The 24398-nt window shown below is 36.2% G+C and overlaps 1 protein-coding gene across 3 annotated transcripts in view; it reads left to right on the top strand.

Annotated features, from left to right (window-relative positions):
* The first annotated feature begins 4308 nt into the window (after positions 1–4308).
* The window catches only part of LOC139462572 (cAMP-dependent protein kinase inhibitor gamma-like), a 63842-nt gene continuing 43752 nt past the window's right edge, over positions 4309–24398 (top strand). The window contains exon 1 of one of the 3 annotated variants that reach the window (XM_071244499.1): positions 4309–4393. In XM_071244499.1, the coding sequence (XP_071100600.1) occupies positions 4385–4393 (9 nt within the window). In that variant the 5' untranslated portion in view covers positions 4309–4384. Of the gene's footprint in view, positions 4394–18988; positions 19048–22825; positions 22851–24398 lie in introns of those variants that run through there. The other 2 variants (XM_071244435.1, XM_071244537.1) reach the window with 2 other exon arrangements.

The raw sequence follows: 24398 nt of genomic DNA, 5'->3' as shown, positions 1-24398 counted from the left end.
TAAGCCCATGAAGCGTCATAATCAGGTTGAATGTGAATCATAACCTATTAGCAGGGGTCTTGCGGGCCACGCTGACGCAACTCAAGGTGGCGCACAGTGATTTGCCTTTGACGCCTTGGTTTGCCTATACAGTGTCTAGGTTCCCATAGATAAAAGGTCTGTATGTCGACTGTACATGTCTAGGTTCCCATAGATGAAAGGTCTGTATGTCGACTGTACATGTCTAGGTTCCCAGAGATGAAAGGTCTGTATGTCGACTATACATGTCTAGGTTCCCAGAGTTGAAAGGTCTGTATGTCGACTGTACATGTCTAGGTTCCCATAGATTAAGGGTCTTCATGTCGACTGTACATGTCTAGGTTCCCATAGATTAAAGGTCTTCATGTCGACTGTACATGTCTAGGTTCCCATAGATTAAAGGTCTGTATGTCGACTGTACATGTCTAGATTCACATAGATGAAAGGTCTACATGTCGACTATACACGTCTAGATTCACATAGGTGAAAGATCTGTATGTCGACTGTACATGTCTAGGTTCCCATCGATGAAAGGTCTACATGTCGACTATACATGTCTAGATTCACATAGATGAAAGGTCTACATGTCGGCTATACACGTCTAGATTCACATAGATGAAAGGTCTGTATGTCGACTGTTTCATGTCTAGATTCATATAGATGAAAGGTCTGTATGTCGACTGTTTCATGTCTAGATTCATATAGATGAAAGGTCTGTATGTCGACTGTTTCATGTCTAGATTCACATAGATGAAAGGTCTGTATGTCGGCTATACACGTCTAGATTCACATAGATGAAAGGTCTGTATGTCGACTATACACGGCTAGATTCACATAGATGAAAGGTCTGTATGTCGACTATACACGTCTAGATTCACATCGATGAAAGGTCTGTATGTCGACTGTTTCATGTCTAGATTCATATAGATGAAAGGTCTGTGTGTCGACTGTTTCATGTCTAGATTCACATAGATGAAAGGTCTGTATGTCGACTGTTTCATGTCTAGATTCATATAGATGAAAGGTCTGTATGTCGACTGTTTCATGTCTAGATTCATATAGATGAAAGGTCTGTATGTCGACTGCTTCATGTCTAGATTCATATAGATGAAAGGTCTATATGTCAACTGTTTCATGTCTAGATTCACATAGATGAAAGGTCTGTATGTCGTCTATACACGTCTAGATTAACATAGATGAAAGGTCTGTATGTCGACTATACACGGCTAGATTCACATAGATGAAAGGTCTGTATGTCGACTATAAACGTCTAGAATTAATATTTTGTGAGAGGAAAGTGCAACGGTTTGTTTGGACATGGTGTTACCGGGAATGGTACGCCAAATGGAATCTGTTTCGGCGGATATTCTAGACTGGTTATTATCTGGCGTTGACTTTTTTTCATATATCGCAATATTGACAGATGATGTTAATAACTAAAATGTAAGTGGCCAACGACGTGTTATGAAACCGGATATATTTATTTTACACAACTCACTCACTCTTTCTGGCTAAGGCACTGTAAATAATGTTCAAATTTCGAAATTGGTATTTGAATTATTTTATTATGGCACCCCCCACCCCCGCCCCCAATAAATAAATTACCTGTCATGATATAACTATATTATCCTGTGCCCCACCCCATCCCCAATAATTAAATTACCTGTCATGATATAACCATATTATCCTGTATGTACATAAATCACTCTTCCGCATAACGTTTCTGCATTTACTCTGGAAGCAAGTTCACCTATTTTAAATTATATTTCTGTGATTTGTACTTCCTGTAAATTATTGGAAATAGGAATGTTCTAATTGCAATATGTTTATTTTAACCTGGATACTTTGTTCTGATAGAGATCCTCCCCGAGTAGCGTAGAGTAGTTTCCCCACACTCTGTAATGCAGGCACCAGGGGGCGCTAAAAATTAAGCAACTTCCGGCAAATGTGAGGGTCTGCGAGAGATGCGAAAAGCGTCTGCTTTTATGACAGGTGAAGGCTGATAAGTACACATTTCATACAACTGATTCTGGATAATTGGAGCTACGTAATCTAGGTGAGTCTTTGGACGTCTTGTTATGTACACATATATTATTACTATAACAGGATGAAAACGCCATTCTTAGCACTGTTACAATGTTGAACTAAACCTGAATTATTGTTTCAATGAACTTGTGAAGAACTGTACGACTGGTTAACATAAAAGACTAGAATTGTATTCGTTAGCATATCAAATACACAATATTTATACCTCCACCTTGAAATAGTTACACGTGACGGACATTTTTCATTGAAAATCAGATACCAAACTTTGTTATCTTTAACTTGTATGCTCTCCATTCTAACAAGGGGGAAGGAACTAAAACTATATCAAATTGTACATGTTCTCTTAGGTTGGCGCCCCTGTTTGTGTAATGTTGGGTATATAGGAATCCTAATGCTTTGGTGAGCTTCACAGGAATTTTACCTTGATAATTATTGTTATTTGTTGGGAGTATTTCACAGTGTTGTTTATGGCAGTGCAGGTCAGGTCAAATCATTGCTGAATAATCAATTACATATGTTGCCTCTCAGTGCATCATTGATCAGTTTCTCATAACCTCCAATCTGAACATACTACCAACTTTATTGTTTTTGTAAGCACAAATTATTTAGATGCAATATCAGTGTTTAAAATTAATTAGGAAAGTCAAGGGATCCTTGTCTAAATTAACCCTATGAATGTTTTAAAAAAACGACCCCAGGATACCCCCACCCCCACCCCCATTTTGATGACAGACTGTAATTTAGGAATGACCAACCCATGTAAGTTATTACTACTCATAATGATATACATTAGAATACCAGTAAATTCAATTAGTACTATTTCAATTGGTAATCCTTATCTACATTAAGTATTTTGGCTTGGGCTGTGGGACTAATGCCAGTCTCCATTCCTGATGACACAAAATAAAGCAAGTCACTAAATTTTCCTACAGGTAATATATTTCTTATCAATCAATATTACTTTCAGGACATTTTGAAAATCTGTTTGTCAGTGGCCTGCTATCAATTAACACTACTTGAATAGGTGACATTATAATTGTAGAGTGACTTCAGTGGTTACGCATGCTGTCTGCAGTATCCCCAGTGACACTACAAAGCTGAAGTATGGCTACACTGTTATAAAACATAAATGATGACAGAGCTGTTTATTATCTGTAGCAGTATGACTTGATGTTAAAGGACTAACTAATAATTTGGTTATGTGTTATAAATACTGTAGTAGGTTATATGCTACTGACATAATAGGTCTATCCACCTTTACAAATATTTATTAAATGTCATTCTCACTACATTAACATACCGGTACAGTGTTAATCAAACATTAAATCGAAAAAAAAGAGATAATTATTTGATTTTAAGTTTGGTTTGTTTTGTCATAGGAGTGAAAGTGCTACTTGAAAAAAACATGAAGGAGAAAGGTTCATTTCTAGCATATATTTGTGTGTATTATACTCTACCATGTAATGTATACTTTATCAGGGATAGAAATTAACCAAGAAAGACTACTTGCCCGAATAGTGATAATATCACAATATCCCCAAAATGTTTGAAATTCTAGTAGCCTTTAGGATACCTTTAACATTAACAAGACTGGTCAGGGCTAGTGCTAATTTCTAAGCCTGTTACATCATGTGTACATGTGCATTATTCATGACTAGTATGTGTAATGTATCAGAAGAAAAGTATGATGACTGCATGATGAACCTTTTGTTACAGAGATAAGCATCAGCAGTGATCAGATGCATTGCATTTCCAACTGAGAGATTATTTTCATAATGAAGGCGAGAGATTTGCCATATCAATGATAACTTGTTTAACATGTTCAGTTCAGTTCTAATTAAGTTATTAACCCATATTTTCTCAAATCAATTAATTGTGAACACTTATGTTTTCGATGCAATTTAGTATGTGCACATGAATGATGGATGACATAGTGTGTTGTATTAGTCAATAGATAATGTTGGTATTGTATTATTAATTCCTTCGTTACCTAAGAATTTGACAAACTTGTTTGTGTGATGACAAGAATAGTTTATTCACAAATATCAGTTGCATGTCAAGTGTACTGCAATGAAATGTTGTTCCAATGGTAATAACAATGTTAATTTATCAATGATATGTTTCACATGTGACAATATACTTTTGAAACTGAATATCCTTCTCTTGTTACAGGTATGCTTCAGAAATATATCCTTATAACAATAGGTAGCAGCACTGTCACTTGAGAGGAGCCACTTTCACTTGTATATTTGACCGAAGATAGTGACTCAAAGCTTTTGCACCGAGTAGCTAGTTGAGAGATCAGCCGGTGCGTGATCAGATGGAAAAGGTATTCTCATGATGCCTATCTTCTGACAAGTGTTGTCAGCTTGAGTCCGTTGTTGTGTTTTTGGTGTTATGCAGATTGCAGGATGTTGATGATGTTAATTGCATGGTATTTCAACCACTATTTCTTTGATCACAACATGGCCTACTCCATTATCCACCAAACTAGAAAAGGGAGGATCGTAGAGCGATTGTATGATTGGCAACTAGAAATTTATAAACACAGCAATAATTACTGTATAACAGACTCCAGATGTCTTTCATCTTCATGGCTTCCATCAGACACGCACAGAAAATTACTCAATAATTCAAGCAGTCACTAAAATAATTATAACATTAAAGTAAATTATTGCAATTTTAAAACATACTTGTCATAAATAAACATTATCATGGAACAAATCGTTTCTCTTGTGACAGTATTTCTTTTCTTGTACTGGGAATGAGATTTTATTTACAGTGTGTATTGTTTCACATGAGACCCTCCCAATAACAAGTTAACAAGTTGATTGAAACATCATGTACTTGGGTGTATGTCCTGTTAAAAATAGAACTTTATGTTGTTTTCAAGCACTTTTCACTAAAAGTGCTTAAATTTTAGTGTACAGCCTTTTTTAACTGGCTTTTATTGCTGTATTGGGGTAAGATGTACACAGTGTTGGGAAAATAGATATAGATCATCAGTATTCAATATTAAGTATGAAAGATAACCTTGTCGATGAACCCTTGTCAATCCAAATGTTAATAATTAATGATTTGGGGGTCCATCAATAGCAGCAAACATCAAAGACCCCAGGACCATCATTAATTTCTACTGGATCATGATATATTTTGTAATTGTTGCTATAGATACCCATGGGTTGCCAAGATTGACACTGTTTAAGGGTAGTGCCTTACTTCAACCAAACTACCATGCTAGAAGTGTCATTGGCAAATGACAAATGGCTTATCTGTAGGCATGTTGGAATCAGTGAATGTTTCCAATCAACATTTTGTCTTCCTTGAACAAAAGGCAAGTGATCAAAGAAGTAAATGAGCATGACTACCATTTTGTTTGTAAGCTTTGTTTATTTGATTTTGCGATATCTCTTCTTGACTAATATATTAACAGTCAAAGAGGATTGAATCCTGAAGTGAACTCACTTGTTAAGTAATTGAACCAATTTTAATAGCATCATTGATGTGAATTGTTGTGCATCAGTTGTGCAGATCATCTGTATAATGTACATTAATTCGAATTGGTGTCAGGTAATATCAAACTGGTAGACTTTGCCAAGAGAAATCCAGATCCCGTTGCACAAAGTGATCTTAGCACTATGATTATCGTAAGTCTAGGTTAAAAAATGGTAGTTATGATCACCTTAGGGCTAAGAACGCTTTGTGCAATGGGACCCAGGTCCTTTATTTTTCTCTTACAACTTTTGTTGTATTATTCAGCTATATTGCAATGCATATTTCTTGAAAATAATAACTTCATCTTTTTAAAGATGCCTACTGACAACTATTCATAAACAGTGTAGGAGGTGAAGGTCGACGTTTCTGGCTCACCTCTACATGATTATGACACAATGAATGATTGACATTGAATGATCATTACACAAGCCCATTCTTGTAACAGCTGTTGATAATGAAACTTGATCAGCGATCAAAAGTTTCTACAAACTTTGTACCATTTGTAGTTTGAAAGATGATAAAAAGCACTCTATTTCAGAGTTCTGCTGAAAATTACCTGGCAAAAGTTTTATGTATAGATAATAGAGATGTCAAGCCAAGAAGTTTGCCTCAAGTATTTTAGGCAGTTGAAAACTGTCTTCATATTCACTTATCATCAAGTATTGTCTGTCTAATCCAGAATTAAAGGGGCAGTACGTCGACGGTTCTGTGTGTTTTTAAATCATCCATGAAATCATTTCAAAGTGTGACATCACATGCCTGATTCAGTTCTCAAACAAAAGCTCTGCACAGCGAAGCCAACAATGCAAGCACTGCACACGAGTAAACTGGCTTATCGTCAAATTTTGCTCAGTCCATTCATGTGTTTTTCAACTGTTTCATTTTAGATGGATCTACAAATATAGATGAACATAACTTTCCGAGAAAATATCCTGAACATGAAAAACTATTTCCATGTACGTATTTATCCTTCACATGCTGTCATCAAAGCCCTTTGGAGAGCTAGCAATACAGCCACTTTGATGTGTAAAGCTATATTGTCATGCACCTCAATGTCACAGTTGTTGTAGTATGTCTATTTAATAATTCCAAAGAATATGAAAAGCGCACCGAAAGGCTTATTAGAGAGAGGCGCTTATCACGTCAAATATAATTGATGTTCACTGGTCCTGATGCACTCTTCACAAATCTTACTGTGTCCAAATCTCAAAAATGTCCAGTAATTTTGTTCTCTCATCAATAAACTATGTGTTTACAACTTAGATTGGTGCCAAGATTGACTGTTTATTGTGTGCGAGATACCAAGGGATGTAACTCTTGCTTGAATTGGATTTACGTCTATTCTAGACTGCTGTCTAAATCAGTCTTAAATGCATCCAGTATGGTTTTAGACAACTTCCACTGTATGAGACAATGCAGTTAGTAGACAAGTATAAAATGCTTGCTGTCTGGTAATATCCAGCACTGCTGTTGTACTCAGAAGAAAATAACTTGTTACCATGGTTACATCTGATCACATCAAACATGATTAAGTTATTGTTTGGTTTGTGGAGTGTTAGTTTTGATGTTGAGCTGCGAATACATTTTGCTGTCTTTGTTGTATGCCAGTACAGTCTCATGCAGATAAAAGAAATCGTGTTGGACTAACAATGCAATTGTTGAATGTTTAAGGGCAGGCGAGTATTGGGTTGGCTAAAAAGATCTGAATTATCGTCGAAGGGAAGAAAAATTAACAATTATGGATATGAAAACTGCCTCATCTATAATAATATCTTACATAAACTCGTGTGATGGAATAAAGTCTTGATATAGTGAAGCAGATTTGTTTTTGTCCATTGCCTACGATGGAAAGCAACTGATTTTGTTATAAATGTCCACATAGTATTCCATGCGTAAACGTGTCACCACTCACCAGTGACACGAAATATGTTGTTTTGTCTTGGAGCTTTTTGCATATGTCCTCAAAGTAATTGACATTTGTGCGAGAATGCTTGCTACTGAGACAGGTTATGGTAGTCAGTTGTTTTGCTGCAGGAGTAAAAACGATTTATATTAACTGTCAACTGATATAGTGATAGCAGCTTTCATCATGCCAAAGTTGCAAAAAATCACTGATGGATTGATGATATTGTGTTGCTTGGCTAGAAAACAAAGACTCAGGTCTGTACGCTATGAATCGTTCCTCATATGATGTGTATAAGGTGGCCATGACATGATTGGTATGATCAGAGTTCATTCATTTTTTTCATTTAGCTTTAACGTGGGTGGGTGTGCGTGTTTTTAGCTCACCTGACTGAAAGTCAACTGAGCTTATGTCATTGCGTTCATTGTGTGTTGTCCGTCATAAACATCTCCTTAGAAACCACTGGACCAACAAAGCTATCAAGCTTAGTCTTCACATGCTGGTTCCGACAATGATGATACCCCGATTTCTTCAAGATGTTCAGATCAGAATTTAGTATGGCTGCCAGAGAAGCCATATTGAAAAATCTATATATGACCATTACTCAGCCATTATTTTTTAAAATGGAATAAAATTTATTACATGTGTAGAAAGTAGAGGTGCCTACATATGTTCTATATTTTTACGATATTTCAATTTTTTGTGTTGGTTTGACTTTTGCGCTTTGATAACACTGACAGCTGAAACTTCTAATGGCCATTACTCCATAATGTCTCTTTAAAATGAAGTAAAATTACAGTATATGTGTAGCTAGTAGTGAGGCTTAGTACATATGCTCTGTCTTTCGCAGTCAATTTTGACCCTTTAATTAACCTTTGCACTTTGACCATGCATGCTCTCAATTTCTGTTAAAATGCATTTCCTTGCACTGTAAGCATTAGCTCCTTGGAAACCACTTGACCAATGAAGCTGAATGAAATTTGTTACATGTATAGTACCATATTCAACGTAAAGCGCCCAGGGCGCTCTCAAAATTAGAAATAGGGGGCTCTTATATATTTGTATATTATATATCAAATACAGAGTTGAAAGATCGTAAATTTTGTGTTTTATGCTACCAGCCTGAAATGATACAAAAGAAACGTATGTGCGTATCATACATGACAGATATATTTTCTAGAATTTAATTGCCCATAATTAAGGGTGCATTTAACACACTAGTGTGTATTAAACACGAATATATAAGTCTTGTGTACATTGATCAATAGGAAGGGGTGCTAATTGGGGTTGTTCACTAGCCAATACACGGTTAGAAACTAACAGTTTTTGTCCACTAGTCCTTATAATGATAGCATATAGCAAAACTCTTAAAATGGGCCAATTTCTACTAGTCCTTAGGATACCTTTACTATTGGACAGTTTGGTAAGGACTACAGGACTAGTGCCAATTTCTAACGCTGCAATATATTGGCAAATAGCTTATTAGAGCAGGGAGCTTATTACGTTGAAAACGGTACTTGTTTTGACCTTGTTGTTAAATTTCTCAAAGGGATAGTGACTATGTAAACTTCCTCTCTGAAATTGACGGACTGAACTTTGGCATGTTTCTCCTTTTGATGGAATCACTGTTTGACCAAATAATTAGATTTTAGTCAGGGTTCATACAGATTTGAAAACTGCTTGAAATTTAACTTTGTCTGGTGTGCTTAATTCTGCTGTTTTACTATTGAAGTGCTGGAATCTTATTACCAGTACTCCTTTACTTTATATCACTCACAATGTAAATGGGTGATTAATTTTTTTGCACATTGCATAACAGAGTTGAATTATCATGTTATCATCCTTGAAAACAAAACTGGGTCATGAATGTCACACCGACACCCCTGACATGTGAAAGAAAACGGAAGTTAATCAATTGTTTTCAGATCATTGGAAAGTGTTTGTTATCATGCATTGGTTTCAAAGTATGAATGGTGCAGAAGACAAAAGACCTAAACAAGGAGATGTGTCAATGCTGCAGGAAGGAAATTGCTATTAATACAATATGGGAAAGATTGCTACCGTCTCACAGACGAAGCAGTCAATCATTAATGGGAATAAATTAACAGGATGTTCTTTTTGAGCAATGAAAGTGGCCCTTGATCTGTCTGAACCCTGTTAGTGTCAGTTTTAAATTTCAATACTGACAGCAGTATTTTATTTGTGTCTATGTTGACATTTAATCTGTTGACTATATATATCCAGGTGAGCTACAGTGCCTGTGACACTCTTTTCTTGTACTTATTTCATGTTATGAAAATATATTGGAGAAAAGTAATCTGTGACTCGAACAGTTCCTCCACACAGGTCACTCCCAGTTCCACTATAACCAAAGTGTTTCTAACTATGGGAATACTAGAATTAAGGAAAAACCTTCAGCATGGCCATTTAGTGTAGAAAGGAAACCTGTACTTTGTCAAATTTGAAACTTCAGGCAAAGACTACAGCCACTAGTCCTCTAGTCTGAGACTAGACAAAATTAAAGGGACTAATTCTAAAATCTAGTCATTTTACATAAGCCAGTAGTCTGAAATGAGCTAGTTGCATAGGACGGTGTTTATCTCTGCAGTTGTGTTTGTGACACTGTGATTATGTAGAGTGACGTTAGTCCCGATCACATTTTACTGTTTCCGTGTACAAAAGTAAATAATACCTGATTGGAATGTTGGTGCAAACATATACACTGCTCAGTATAGTAGATGGTTTGACAGTACTTTTCTGTTTTTGACCCCATCAAAACACACAAGATACGTTTTGTTGAACACATCTACGCCATCCCATAAAAAATGTCAGGATATGAGTTACTGTTGTTGAATTACATATATGTCAAGGTGTTTAGAGTATTCCAGTATTCTTCACAGGAGGTGAATGCTGTTTAAAGCATGTAATAAATTATGTATTGTTTGAGTATTTAGGTTATGAAATATAATTGTATCATTGAACAATCAGGAAATGAAGTGAACTTGAGGACTTTATGTCACTAGACATTCTTCATGTGATTAATCATTCCTAATTTCTGTCAAGTCATCATTTTTCTGAAGTGGGTTCTCATTATTAATAAAGTGGTATTAGGCATGTTTTGTGCAGTTGCAAATATTTTCCTTGAAAATCTTGAAAGGCACTTGTAAACTCCTTGACAGTTTCTAGTGTTCTACTTATGTTTTCATGAACATTGTATGTGGAATCAACATGGAGAAGTTAACAAAGTTTTAATGAACCTAATTAGCTCTAATAAATGTCAATTATTCTTTTTCTTTATAATGTGTTCGAGAAATAGAGACGTAACAAAGTGGTTGACTTTTTTTGTCTTCAGGAAGTATCTTATCGACCATTTTGAATCCCATCATAAATTTTACTTAACAATGACTAAGATTGTCTTCCTGACCTTTATTGTGATGTCTTTGTAGCTAATGTTATTGGCTGATTAGGCATGCTTGACAGAAGCCGTTTAATCTTGCTGCAATGCTCCTTCCAGCATCCCCCGTAAGATGTTTACCAAGAATCTGTACATTGACCACTAATAATTCAATTTGGTAGCATGGTCTTTGCCAGTTACTCTAGATTGGATACTTGGATGTTGTTGACATTAAATGTGTACTAATCCCCACCACTGTCAAGCAGAGCCAAAAATAGAAAGTGTCCCACCTTTTTCCAATTTTAGCCAACGATCTGAATTAATCCTATTTCAATGAAGCCAGCTCAATTGATTACCAGGTACAACTTCCCCTCATTTGTAATGCGATAGACTTTTGAGTGGTTATGGCAATCCTAAATGTGGGAAGTATTCTAATATGTGATTCTTACCCATAAGTTTAATAATTAAGGAGTTAACCATGGTAACTATGGATTCAACTATATTGTGATATCAATGTATCAGTAAATTTGTAATATTGATGCTGTATGGATACAAATTTATGAATATTGATACTATATTGATACTTCACCATGTTCACAGCCAGAGAAACATTTACATATATTGTGATTACCATGCTTAAGATGAACAATGAGTAGGCAGAAAGTTCAGACATTTAATGGATCAGTCTGGGTCATATATTGGGCATTAAATTATTTGCAGTTGTACATAGGTAAATTGTATCTATACACATACTGATTAATTTTATATATTGTTAATCCATATTTCGTGATACTTTTGAGTTGATATATTTATGCTAAAATATCCAATCAATGACATGCCTAGAGGTAACACATGATGTGAAAACATGAACGATCATGAAACTTTGGTGGGAAGCAGTCATATAGTCTTCCATTTGTAGAACTACAGTATTTGAATCTGGATTGAAAGCCTTCATACAGGGATCTAGATATCCAGATGGAGGGGTGCAGGATGAGTGTCTCACTTTTTGAAGAATACTTAAATCATGACGGGTAAAGCTTGATTTGACATGTTTTCAACAAAAATAGCAATTAATCATTTAATGGTTTAACAAATGCAAATTGTTTTACAAATTATGTGAATTAGTCTATCTTATTTAAAGTATATTTTAAGTGCATAATCTGTTTTCATAAAAGGTATATCCATGCTTGTATTGTAGGGCATGTTTCAGAAATATCATAAAAGATGTAAGTTAGGAATGTATAATATTTTAACTGGGAAAAGATGGGCTGAATTTTTTCTGCTGACCCGTTGCCATTTACCTTTGTCCCTTCAGTTATTTTGCTGGAGGCAAGTGGCATAACTTTTGATTGGACATACATATTTATCATTATCATATAATGGATAGGTTTTTCGGCAGGATAAAGCCAACGGATAAAAACGATATCCGTTGGGGTCATATGCGGATAGAGATGCAAATATCAAAGGTCAAGTAGGACTACTTTCACTGTTTATAAACAAAAATGGTGTCGTCCTCGTCATTCGGCGATCGAATCAGAATTAACCATCGGGAATCTGGATAAACTACAGGGATAATTGCTGTCATTATCAACAGAACAGTCTAATATACTGAAAATCAGTGTCTAACTGTGACGTAGCTAAGGCATTTTATAAGTTTTGGCAACTTTGGAGATATAAATTTCGAAACAATTTTGCGAGGGCACAAGGCCTAGCCAAGCGGGATCAGTAGCCATATCTGGGCTTGTAGACCTCTGCGGCTTGAAACCTTCTCCACAAATAAAAATAGTTGGATTTGGCCGAAATATGTTTGAATCGTTACCTTTGTTTTGTTTTGTCGCTGTGTGTACATCTGACTACACTTCTTAACGTTATGACAGGACAGACACTATGTATTTAGCTCGCCCAGGCTTGCTAAATACAATGTTTATTCCTAATGCAGGATATTTACCATCCCCAAACACACTCGCGTGATAACCTCTATTTATCAAATTTGTATAATATCATTGAATAACGTTTTGAATGACAATCAGTCAGTCCACCAGAAAATGAGCCAAATTAAAACCATGATCCTTCTAACATTCTGTTAATGTTTCATGGTTTAGTCATTTCCACCAGAACCACATAGTCAACAGTGCATGTGAAACTTTGCAGATATTAGGTGATCTCACCAATAAGTTTTTCTTTTATTATTCAGGAACATCATATGGTGCCCATTATAGCCATGATAGCCATCCTGAAAATTCCTTGTTATAAACATTACTTGGCTGTTTCCATGGTGATTTCATTTATTTCAGATTTGTATTTACCTCCTCAAATTTAGCAATATTGTTCAACTTCTTTAAGGCTTTGAATAGTCTGTCTTACAGACCCTGATACAAATATATATCAAATACAGCCCATGCAAGTCTATAATGTTTGGCAAGTCTAGATCACTGCAGTATCAGGAAATGAAGAGAGTCACTGGGCTCCTTTTTATTATATTTTTATTAAGATAACTGAACAACTGTTTTTTTTATGTACGATATGTTCATTTCAGAGACTAGATTTTAGTCTAGGCTTTGAATGATGATCGCACCTATAGTCTTGCTGATATTTCCTCACAGAATTTATATCTAATTTCAATACGTTTAGGAGATCCAATTTTGACCATTTATATATGTATGCATGTGCAGTTTATTATGTTCAGGGTCTGAATGCTGTTGGATCTCAGTTTGCAATCTTGTAGTTGTACCATGCTTAACTAGTCCATTCCTCCTTTTTGAAAACTGGATAACCAAAGCAGAATTTGAAAACCACAAAGTTCTTCTACAAAAATAAATGTTGACCATGTAGACAGGAATGCCTCCATTGTAGTTTGCATCGTGTGAATACTGGTTGTATTGTGCATCATGTGATTTAATACTTACTTTAAGGACATGTGATATTTCAAAACAAAATCGGGGGCAAAGGTAGCCCAGTTGTCTAAGGTGCTGTGTTTTGCTGTGCAGAATTGCGTCCCTTGGGCTCTCCAGAAACTTATTATTCAAATCCAGGTTGACCCGATTTGGATTTCAGTTTTGTCAGCACCATACCGTGTTCATGGATTTCACCAGTGGTATACATCTGAGATCTGCATCACTTAAGGTTTTTCCGCTCACATTAAGCTGACATGCCATGATATGACTGGAATACTGTTTGAAGTACATGTAGCATTAAACTTGACTCACTCACTCACACACTCAAACCCAAAACTCCTACAATACATAAGATATCAAACAAATAATATTCAAATAAATTTATGATGTATTTCTGTAATAGTAATATCAACTAACTAATGAAGAAAATATATGCCACTCCGTTTTAACCTATAAATAGAGCACCTATTTTTCTGCAGGCCCAACCTGTCTGTTGAGAATCAGCAGGTAGTCAGTCGCCTTGGCCAATTAATGACAAAGCATTCATCATTGTCCTGAATTATTTATTCCAGCCAAGCCAGATCTGTATGACTGCCTGACGTTCTAAACACCTATATGCCAGGCCATTCCTACTCAAAGGGAAGATTAGTTTACTTGTATTGTAATGAGTGCAGTGGAGATCTGGACTACTAAAGCCTGTAATATACACTACTGACTTGCTTGTATCCTGGCCACTAGTCACTCAGCTGGGCTTCTCCAAGATCACATGTACTTGGATGCAAGAACTACACTCAGAGTCTGTGTGTGAAAGATTGGTTAAATCACTCACGCTGGAGCTCTGCTGTTCCTGTTAACCTTTTGTGAATTTTATAGAATACAAATGGTTCATTAGTTGGATCTGTGTCCCTTGAAATCCATCTATACAGCAGAGATTTTGTGTGTATATCATATAAAGTCTCTGATATACCAGGTCTCTTCTATATGGATCCAATATACCAGTCTCCAACAGCTTGTGTGCAAAACTTTAATCATCCTTGATAGGTAAGGACTTGGATACAGATTGTTCAGTGAGAGACTGTGTTTGCATATCAGGGCTCTGTTTTGGAGTGTCCTGGAGTTACTCTTGATATGTGAGTGGAAACAGTGTCAGGTAATAACTGCTGGATGTGAGCGTGTTTCAAGGCCACACGTAACCAGGTGAATTCCAACCATAAACAGTTTCCTTCAGTGCTAAGGTATGTATTGTGTTTGCTCTAGAATATTAGGTTACCAGATGTACAATGTATATCTAAAGCAGTGTTAGACTGATATAGAAATTGAGCTTTGGCCAAGTTATTAAACATATGCCTATTCTTGTGAGGATATGGCATGCACCATGTACTTGTTATGGTCATTAAATCAACTCTGAGGCCATTTTCCTTACATATTCGTACTGGTCTGTATTTCAAAAGAGGTAAGATTTTATTTGACAGTTACTCTCAAGTTACTAGTTACTACAGTTATTCTCTATAGAAGTAATTGCTAGAATGTTGTAGTAACATTCAGATGAAATCTGACAACCACCATGTGTAGCTGCTGCATGAACCCTCATTATACCCTACTGGCGTAAGACTATCATTTCAACAAGGGACATGGATGATGCCTTGTTAGCATCGCCTTTAACTGGATCTTTACAATACAAGAAACTAACATGGGATTGAGATATTGATTGAGACAGATGTGGGGAATTTATTAATACAATTCAAACTATCCCTGCATCCACATGTCAGGCAGTTACATGCAGTTCAATATGAGTTTTGTTCATGAATATCAATACCATATTCCTCATCAGTGGTCTGATAATCTCGGGGCGGTCGGGTAGCCTAGTAGTTAAAGCGTTGGCTCGTCGCGCCGAAGACCCGGGTTCGATTCCTGACACGGGTACAATGCGTGAAGCCTATTTCTGTTGTCCCCCGCAGTGATATTGCTGGAATATTGCGTAAAACCAAACTCACTCACTCACTCTGATAATCTCTGTTATGAACCCTGGTGTGTTGATTTACTAAGGATGAACTTATTGCATCATAAACTCCTTTACATGTATAAATATTTCAAAATAAAATTTGTAATCACAAAACAGATTGCATATCATCTTTACGTATTAGAACCATTTACATGTTACACAGCTAAGATCAGAAGTTAAACCTGTTGCCAACGTGTCTTTTGTGTAAGCCTCTTTGTGGCAGCTTTTGCTGAGGCAATGGTTTTACCTACTGTACATACAGAAACACACAGAGGATTACCAGTAATCCCCTATACAGAAACATGACAGCACATGCCTCCTGTGTGTGATCAGCAGCTGGGACACATTCAGATAGCCGGGGTAGTAGCCAAGCAATTGTAACTGTAACCATTACCCGTGGGAAAACACATTACTTATTATGTATGACCTGGAGATTTCTGTTCGACTTCCATGTATGAATGATGTATTATTGTTGTTATAAATTTCAATAACAGAATGATGTGTTCCAAAGTAATGCAGAATGTTGTTCATTTTGTATGAAGCTGCTACTTCACGAAAGTGAGTGAGGTAGTTGGGAATAATGCCACTTTTACCAGAAAGACCGACCTGATGCAGGTCATACATGTATACCACCATGGTGAAACATGGTTATGGTGCTGACAGTTCTTGAATCACGATCAGGACAGGGTTGGATTTAAGCCTATGATCTCTGCTTCTGGCATGCCTAAGGATACAGCAAACTGGGCCACTCTTACTCCGACAGGTACATACATCATGCATGTTGAGAAGAAATAATGTTACTGGGAAGATGTTAGATGCATAATTAGTAACTGTTGAGTATATGAACCACCTATGTAAACAGTTAAAGTTTCATTATCCCCCGCTCAACAAAGTTGGCGGGGGATATAGAAACGGGCTCTGTCCGTCCGTCCCGTTTCGTTTCCGGAGCATAACTCAGAAACCATTCAATTTTTTTTCATGAAACTTTGCAGGTCTGTCAGGTACATGCTGAACTGGTGCCTTTTGCTATTTAGAAATTTTAGAAATTTTTATTTTTGTATGTTTCCATGGCAACAAGATGGACTTAGGTTCCAAACTCTTCTTTTTTTTACAATTTCCATGACAAGTTCTGCAACAGGGGTGGGGGATATAGCCACGTTAGTGGCAAACTCTTGTTTAATATTTAAGTTGATGATAACATTTCATCAGACACATTTTGATTGGACAGCCAAACAAATGTTAACATACACATGATACAGTCAACCCTTATCTTAGTATTAGTAACCCTTAAAGAACCCATGAATAAACCTCAAGATATTGTGACGTTCAAGAAAAACAGACAGTATAAATAATCCATGACACAGCATGTGGTAAAGAACAACACTCATAAAAACTGCACACACATTAATGCAGAAACTATTCCAAGAATTTATAAAGACATAAGAACACACATGAACATGATGAAGTTAACAAGCAAGAACAGAGTTTTAAGGCCTTAGCTTGACTCACTTTCAGTGATTTATCAGCGTGATCAGTGCTTCACATACTTTCTCCTGAGCAAGAGCAATGGGGAATGGCATTGTGGTTACGGTGCTTGCTCTTCATGCCAACACCTAGGTTCTATTTCCCTGTTAGTTACAATGTGTAAAGACCAGGCTTGTTGTCCTTTGCCATGGTGATTAAAGGAGATCTATTAATTCAAAACATTTATTAACATGTTATTAGTCATACAAAGTACATATTTACACCAAAAAAAGGTCATGTTATTTCATTGTTATCTAAAAGCAACAAACAACTGCCCTGACCCCCACCACCAGCGCGTATGCTTATCGAAATCCCAGATAGAGGCCCAGCTGCAGCTGTGATGTCACTGTGATTCTACACCATTTCCCTTTGTTTGAAGAGTATTAAAGGATATGTACAGTAAAAGTATGGGATTAAATCATTTATAAAGCGTATCAAAACAAGTATGTTGAAGAAAAAATCCTTAAGTCAATATTAGTATCAAAAAATGTTGAAAGCCCATGTGTATTCCTAGTATCGGTCTTTGAACACTAGTAATGTACTAAACACTATACAGAAACAGTGATACTCTGCAAGTCAACTCTACAAGATTTCAGGTCACTTGTTAACAACTCTGCTCATTAACTTTCGGTATTTTCTGGAATACGAGTTGGTTTTAAAATTGTTACTAATATTAACTTCAGAATTTTTTCTTCAAGATATTTGTTTTAATATACTTTAAATTATTTAATCCCATATTTATACTGTATATCTGCTTTAAACTTTGAGATAAAGGTAGACAGTTATCATGTTATAGCAGACACAATATTATTTAAGTCACAGGTTTGAGACAAACATCTATTTATCTCAAATTAGAGATATACTATTGCATAGTATATAGTAGCACAGTTGGACCATTATAGGTTAAAGGTAGCAAATCAACATTAGACAGTAGACTGATTGAAAAAGTGCCTTATTTTCTTCTTTAAGTTAATTTGGAGGGTGGCCCAGTTATCCATGGCACCAAAAGTACCTGTGCACAGCTGCATTACTTCACACCTATGATTGACACCATACAAGACCTGCATCATTTCAGGCTTTCCCCTGTAATACATAAAACTGACATGCCATGATGTAACAGAAATACTGTTCAAAGTAGTGTCAAATCCATCTCTGTCATGCAAGTTTTATCGAATGCCAAACATGTGTTGGGCATGTAATGTGAAGTGGTGATTATGCCACTCATGCAAGGATGTATATTCTGTATGTCATGACCTGGTAGATAAAATCCCATATTAGCACTGCTGATCTATTGTTCATGTGAGATCTGTTGAAAAACTAGGAAGTAATCATTCTAAGTATTCAGGAAATGTTACATTGTACAGTCTGTTTTCATTGTCACATCAGAATTATTCTGGTACATGTGGTATTGTATACTGTCGAAACATTTATACAGACAATGAGGCTGTTGTTCACTTCCTCCAACATACAGAACCTGAATTCTAGTTTCATCAGATTATTAGCTACACAATGTTTATCTTTTCTACTGAATGCCCTCCTATTGGGCCAGATCAAGAATGTAGAAGATATTTCCTACTGCTGTGAAACAGAGTGCACTGCAAGGTCAAAGTCTTATCTTACGTCAGTCATTCCGCATGTTACACCGCCTATGAGAGTGTTATGTTGTTGAGTGAGGTCAAATACATGTCATGGCTCTCACTGACATTGGGAAATACAGAGGTTTGTGAAAAGTCGTACCAGAAAGAGTGATTGGAAAATGGCAGTCACAGAGGTATATTTACTCTGTGTCATGATTTTTGTCATTGTTTCCTATTAACAAATTATCACAAAATTGTCAATAATGTTTTGGCAGGTCAGAAGGTTGAAATGTTCAAGATCAGTCAAGGTGTGTTGAGGAGTGCCAAATGCAACATGGCATACATCATGTACAGAAGTGGCTTTGTCACAGTCTGGGGCTTAGAAGCTTCATACAATGTTTTTAAGCCTACTGTCTTATTCCTGATAAGAGATTTCTGGCACTTGATATGTTGTTCTTGAGATCAGAGTCACTAATTACAAGGAAGATGCGTGCAACTTTACTTAGAATTTGTTATGAAGGTGACAGTTTGTCTTCTTTAAGTTTTGTCTTTAATTTCTCTCCTGTTTTTAACTAACCTGACTGAAAGTCAAGTGAGCTTATGTCATGGCCTTGTTTGTCTGGCATACATGTCTCATTCTGTTGTGTGTCTCCTCAGAAACCACTGGTCTGATGAAACTGAAACTTCGCATGCTTGTTCTCACCAATGACAACGTCCCAATTTGTTCAAGAGGTTTGAATCCATTAATGTCCATTATTCTTTTTGAAAACGGAATCATGTGTGAATCTTATTTCTGGTATACTGTAATATTGATGGAATATTGCTTAAAGCAGCATAAAACCATACACACTCACTCACTCATCCTAAATGGGATTAAATGTTATACATGTGTTAAGAATGGGGCTCAACAAACATGTTCCATTTTTTTAGATTATTAAAATTATGACCTTGTTTTGACCTTTACTTCAACCCTACTACAAGCTAAAAATTCTTTAATATGGGTCTTGCTCGGTCATTTCAGGTCACAATATAATAACATTTGGTATATGTGCAGCTAGTAGTGGGACTTAACGCATAAGTTCAATATATTTTTTATTTTTACCTTTTTTTACCTTTGAACTTGGACCATGCTCCTAAATTCTCTTAAAATGCATTTCTTTGCAATGTAGACATATCTCCTTGGAATACACTTGTCCAATGAAGCTGAAACTTCACTTTCTTGTTCTCACAAATGACAACACCTGAAAGTGTTCAAGAGGTTTGACTCTGATTTTCACTGTAGCCATCAACTGAACTAACTATATGTCTTCTTCCTTTCTGTGCAGATAAAAGATCCTTCGTCCATTTCATAAAAGCAACATTAATGCTGCAACCTTTGTAGGTCTATGTCAAAGAATATGAGATACACCAGCCCTAATACAAGGTCTCTTTGTGAAAGGGGCTTCTGTTTTGTTTATTTGCTGTTTTGCTTTGGCATGGAAAGCATGATAAATGTCAAAAGCAGTCGTGTATGATGACACATGATTAGCTGAAAAACAGAGCCTGATCACCAAGTCCTTTTTTCATAAACGCGTACTCATGATATAGTCAGAATAGTACAGTTGACAGTTGTACATTTGATTCTGCTTTTACCAGATATTTCTTACAAATATGGAAAGTTGCTTTAGTTATCCCCCACCGCAAAGTGGGACAGGGAGTATAGGAACGAAGTCCATCCATCCTTCCATCTGCCCAACTCTCAATGGGACAAATTTTCTCAAAAACTATTAAAGTTAGAGAAATGAAATTTTGCAGGCTGATGTTACTGGTCACAATCTCAAATGAGTTCTAAAATTGGTGTCTTTCTTAATTTTTTATGGGCCTTGCTCCCTGCTTTTCAACTACTGAAGTTACATGAATGAAAATTTGCATCTCATCTAAGAGATACTGAGTTCAAAATTTGATGACATAAATTATTTTATCCGGAGATGGGGCCTTTTCAGTGTATTATATTCACATTTAATCATTTTTTTCTTGTTACATAAAGCGTCTTTAGTGCATATCTTCTTATCTTCTTCACGTTTAATAGGACTCACTGCGTTTATTTGTATAATCATGATAATGCTATTCTTATCACATTTTACATTTCATGAATTTTTCATATCAAGAACGCTCTGTCGTATACGTCATACATGTCAAAACTTGTTTTAATCATGTCATTAACCAACCTCCTACCCTCATAATCTAGCCAATAAAATATTCATTTTCCAAAGATCAATCACTAAGAAGGCCTTTTTCCCCTCAGTCATAAGCAGGCTATAGTGATAAATGACACACATGCAACATAAGCAACCACTTATGTCGATATGGCTTGTATTCCACCTCTATTAATGGGCTAGGTATCATAAGGGATTTTCAATTGGGCAGTAATCAGAAAATCACCCACTGATCATGCTAATGGAAAGCTATTGAAAAATTGTCCTATCAATAGCCCAGGTCAGGCGGAATAAAGAAAATGGAAATCTGCCTCACTTTGATGCAGTATTTGTATTGGTCTGGATGTCACATGTCACAAGAGGGATGGAGATTAGACGTGAAACTGTTTTTCATAATGTTAGTTTCATGAAATCAATACCCTTTTATTGCAATAAATCCATGTGAACTGAACTTCAAGTGGGTAATTTTACAATAGGATTTCCTTCGTGTTGATATATAAGTAACTGATTGATTTCCCTGCGAACATAACAAACAAGGAATAATGTATCTTTTAGTTTTAAGTGATTTTCTTTAAGCTGTATTATCATTGAAAACAAAGTTGCATTATTGATTTCTACGAGTTGTTTTTCTAGTTTTATGATCCAGCAAGTAACTTGCTTGGTAAACATGGTAAAGGTACTGGCACCTGTACCAAAAGATCACATTGAAATAATAAAGAAGTTCAAATTCACAAGTCTACTCAGTCTTCCAGGAAAATGTGACGGCTGTAGTATTAGTGGACCAAACTCTTACCATAGGATTCATTATCACACATTTATTTAAGTTCTACATGAGGTTCGCATTTGTGTTGATCAGGAAGATAAAATATGTATCTTTTCACTTACAAAAGAGAACCTTTTGGTTGATATTATAAGAATATGATTATTTGAATGATGTGTTACTTATATGTTTATTATGTTATTTGGCAGGTATTGGCAATACCTGGTAATATCTCACCTATGAGACAAATCAATGTCTGACCTCATCTATTATCACTTGTTTTGATGGTGCCTAGGTGATTTGTTGAGAATTGACTTGATTAACCTTAGTCCTTCAGCATCCTATGTGAAAACAAATGACAGCATAGTTACTTTACAAATGTATGCCATCAGGATTTGGATGTCCATATGTTATTTTCTTCTGAGCTTCCCATCTCCCACCTTCCTTGAATTTTCATTCCAATGTGAAGTCATACATTCTTTTGTATCTTTCTGCTGTAGAAAACAATGCACCATTGTGATAAAAAAAATAGACCGCTACCATTGCACTCATAAAAAAACAGGTCAGCTTGATCTTTCTTCACCAATGTTAATTAAAAATTCTGAAGCAAAGCAACTCTATCTACGTCACAAATTAATTTAGAGATTAGTACCGAATGTTTTAAACTTTAAAAGGTCATTAATTAAGTTACACAGTTAGTAAAAAACAGTTGTTGTTTGCAAGTCTTTTCTTTTATCTTATTTCACCCACCCGATCTGTTTCTGGTTAAGGTTGGACATGAGAAGCACACAAAAATATGTGGCTGGTCCTCTCAATAATGAACACTGTTTGGGGCTTGAATATTATTGAATCAGTGTGTTATGAAGGCCTCACTGCATGATCTGATCACAGGCAAGGTACTTGTCACAATGCAAGTGACTAAGTGTCCGAGAGGGCTTTCAGTTCATTTCTACAAATTATCACATTTTGCTAATCATGCTAATGGTAATATTTTCATCATGTTCCTAGAGTTCACCAAAAGGTCTTTTGCTGCCTCACGGAGGTCAGTAACCTCCCTTTGCTAGTTTCCTTTCATCATAGTTATTGCTTATAAGGTTTGAATCGAGAACCAAGCTATGTCACCCTTGATTCAAGTGACTTGTTCGGTTAAAATCAGTTTTCATTTATTTGTTCATGTTTCCAAGGCTACTTTGACCCATGCAAATTTCAAGTAAACTTTTTTTTTATCACATGAACCACAATTATGCGAGTGGTAAAATGAAAATGTCACCAAACCATTAGTTTAAAAAAATACTGTTTATCTCTTATTGAATGGACAAAATGTGATGCAAAACATGGGTGCTTTTTCCCTTTCTATTCTGTTTGTCCTTTAGCCCTTTACGCTGTGGCTCTGGCTTCACTTCTTGAGGGTTAGCTTATTGTATTGGGTAGGTAACCCCAAGCTTATCCTTAGCCCTTGAATCCCCTTTACAATCAATCACCCCTTTACAATCATAGGGTTAGGTACCCGTTTAGTGGCTGTTAGATTCTATAACGCCTCTTAATATTCTTCACAAAAAATGAGATAGCAGGATGAAATGATTTAGTGTCGAATATTTGAGCTACTGGAAACTGTCCTGGAACAACCACACAAGCCACTATCACATGAGCTGCATTTGTTCAGTAATGATTCAAAAGCCGACTGACACTTGTGGGTGTCCGTCACCTATTCGACACTTTCCATCTGTTCCATATCATCTTTGGCATGACTAGGCATATTTGCTTTAAGTGTAGATGTCAGGCTAACAATCGAAAGGTCACGAGTTTGCATCTCACGGATTCTCACAAAAACTGGTTGCTTGTCTGAGTGACATGTGACCTACGTCAGAGACCAACCTGTGGTGCTGTATTCTAAAACGTGTTCCCAAACTTGTCTTGAATATACTTTCAAAACTGATGATGATTTCCTCTATGGAATGAAACCGATGTGTATTCATGGGTGTAATAGGTCCCAGCACCCCATGCTTGCCATTAAGGCATCCTACATCTCCTAAGGTCTGCCGCTAATCAAAGAACTGAGGACAGCCCATTATGGGTCATGTCAGAACAACCTTTTCATGAACTTCGACTGACCAATGAAATGACTAATAAGAAGTCAATATTAACCAATCAGAAAGCAGCTTTCACGGAGGATGAAAAATGGCACTTGTTTGAAACTGGTGACTTCCATTCCAAGCTTTGAAAAATATTGATTCAAAATTTGAAGTCTAAACAAAACAAAGTTCTGGTTTGTCTGATAGATAAGCAATTCTGTACTTCTCATGAAAAGCCTCTTCCGTTTCAAATCTTTATCCCTCTGAACATGCTGAAGCGAGAGATAGACGTACAGTCCACAACTGTTGTTTGGAATATCCCTTGTTGCATGATAAGAAAACACATTCCGATTGTCACTTTCCGGATCTGGTAAGCGGCGCTCTGATTGGTTTGATTAAAGGTCATTCTGACTTGACCTGTAATGGGATGAACTCAGATCTTTGTTTAGTGGTAGCAAGAACTAAGATCTGATTTTATGAAGGTCGATGGCAGTGTAAAGTGTATATGACTGTATATC

This window comes from Haliotis cracherodii, unplaced genomic scaffold (assembly GCF_022045235.1).
Source record: "Haliotis cracherodii isolate W230 unplaced genomic scaffold, xgHalCrac1.p SCAF_1, whole genome shotgun sequence".
NCBI lineage: Eukaryota > Metazoa > Mollusca > Gastropoda > Lepetellida > Haliotidae > Haliotis > Haliotis cracherodii.
Note: the sequence above shows the minus strand (reverse complement) of the source record. Positions and strands in the feature narration are given on the sequence as shown.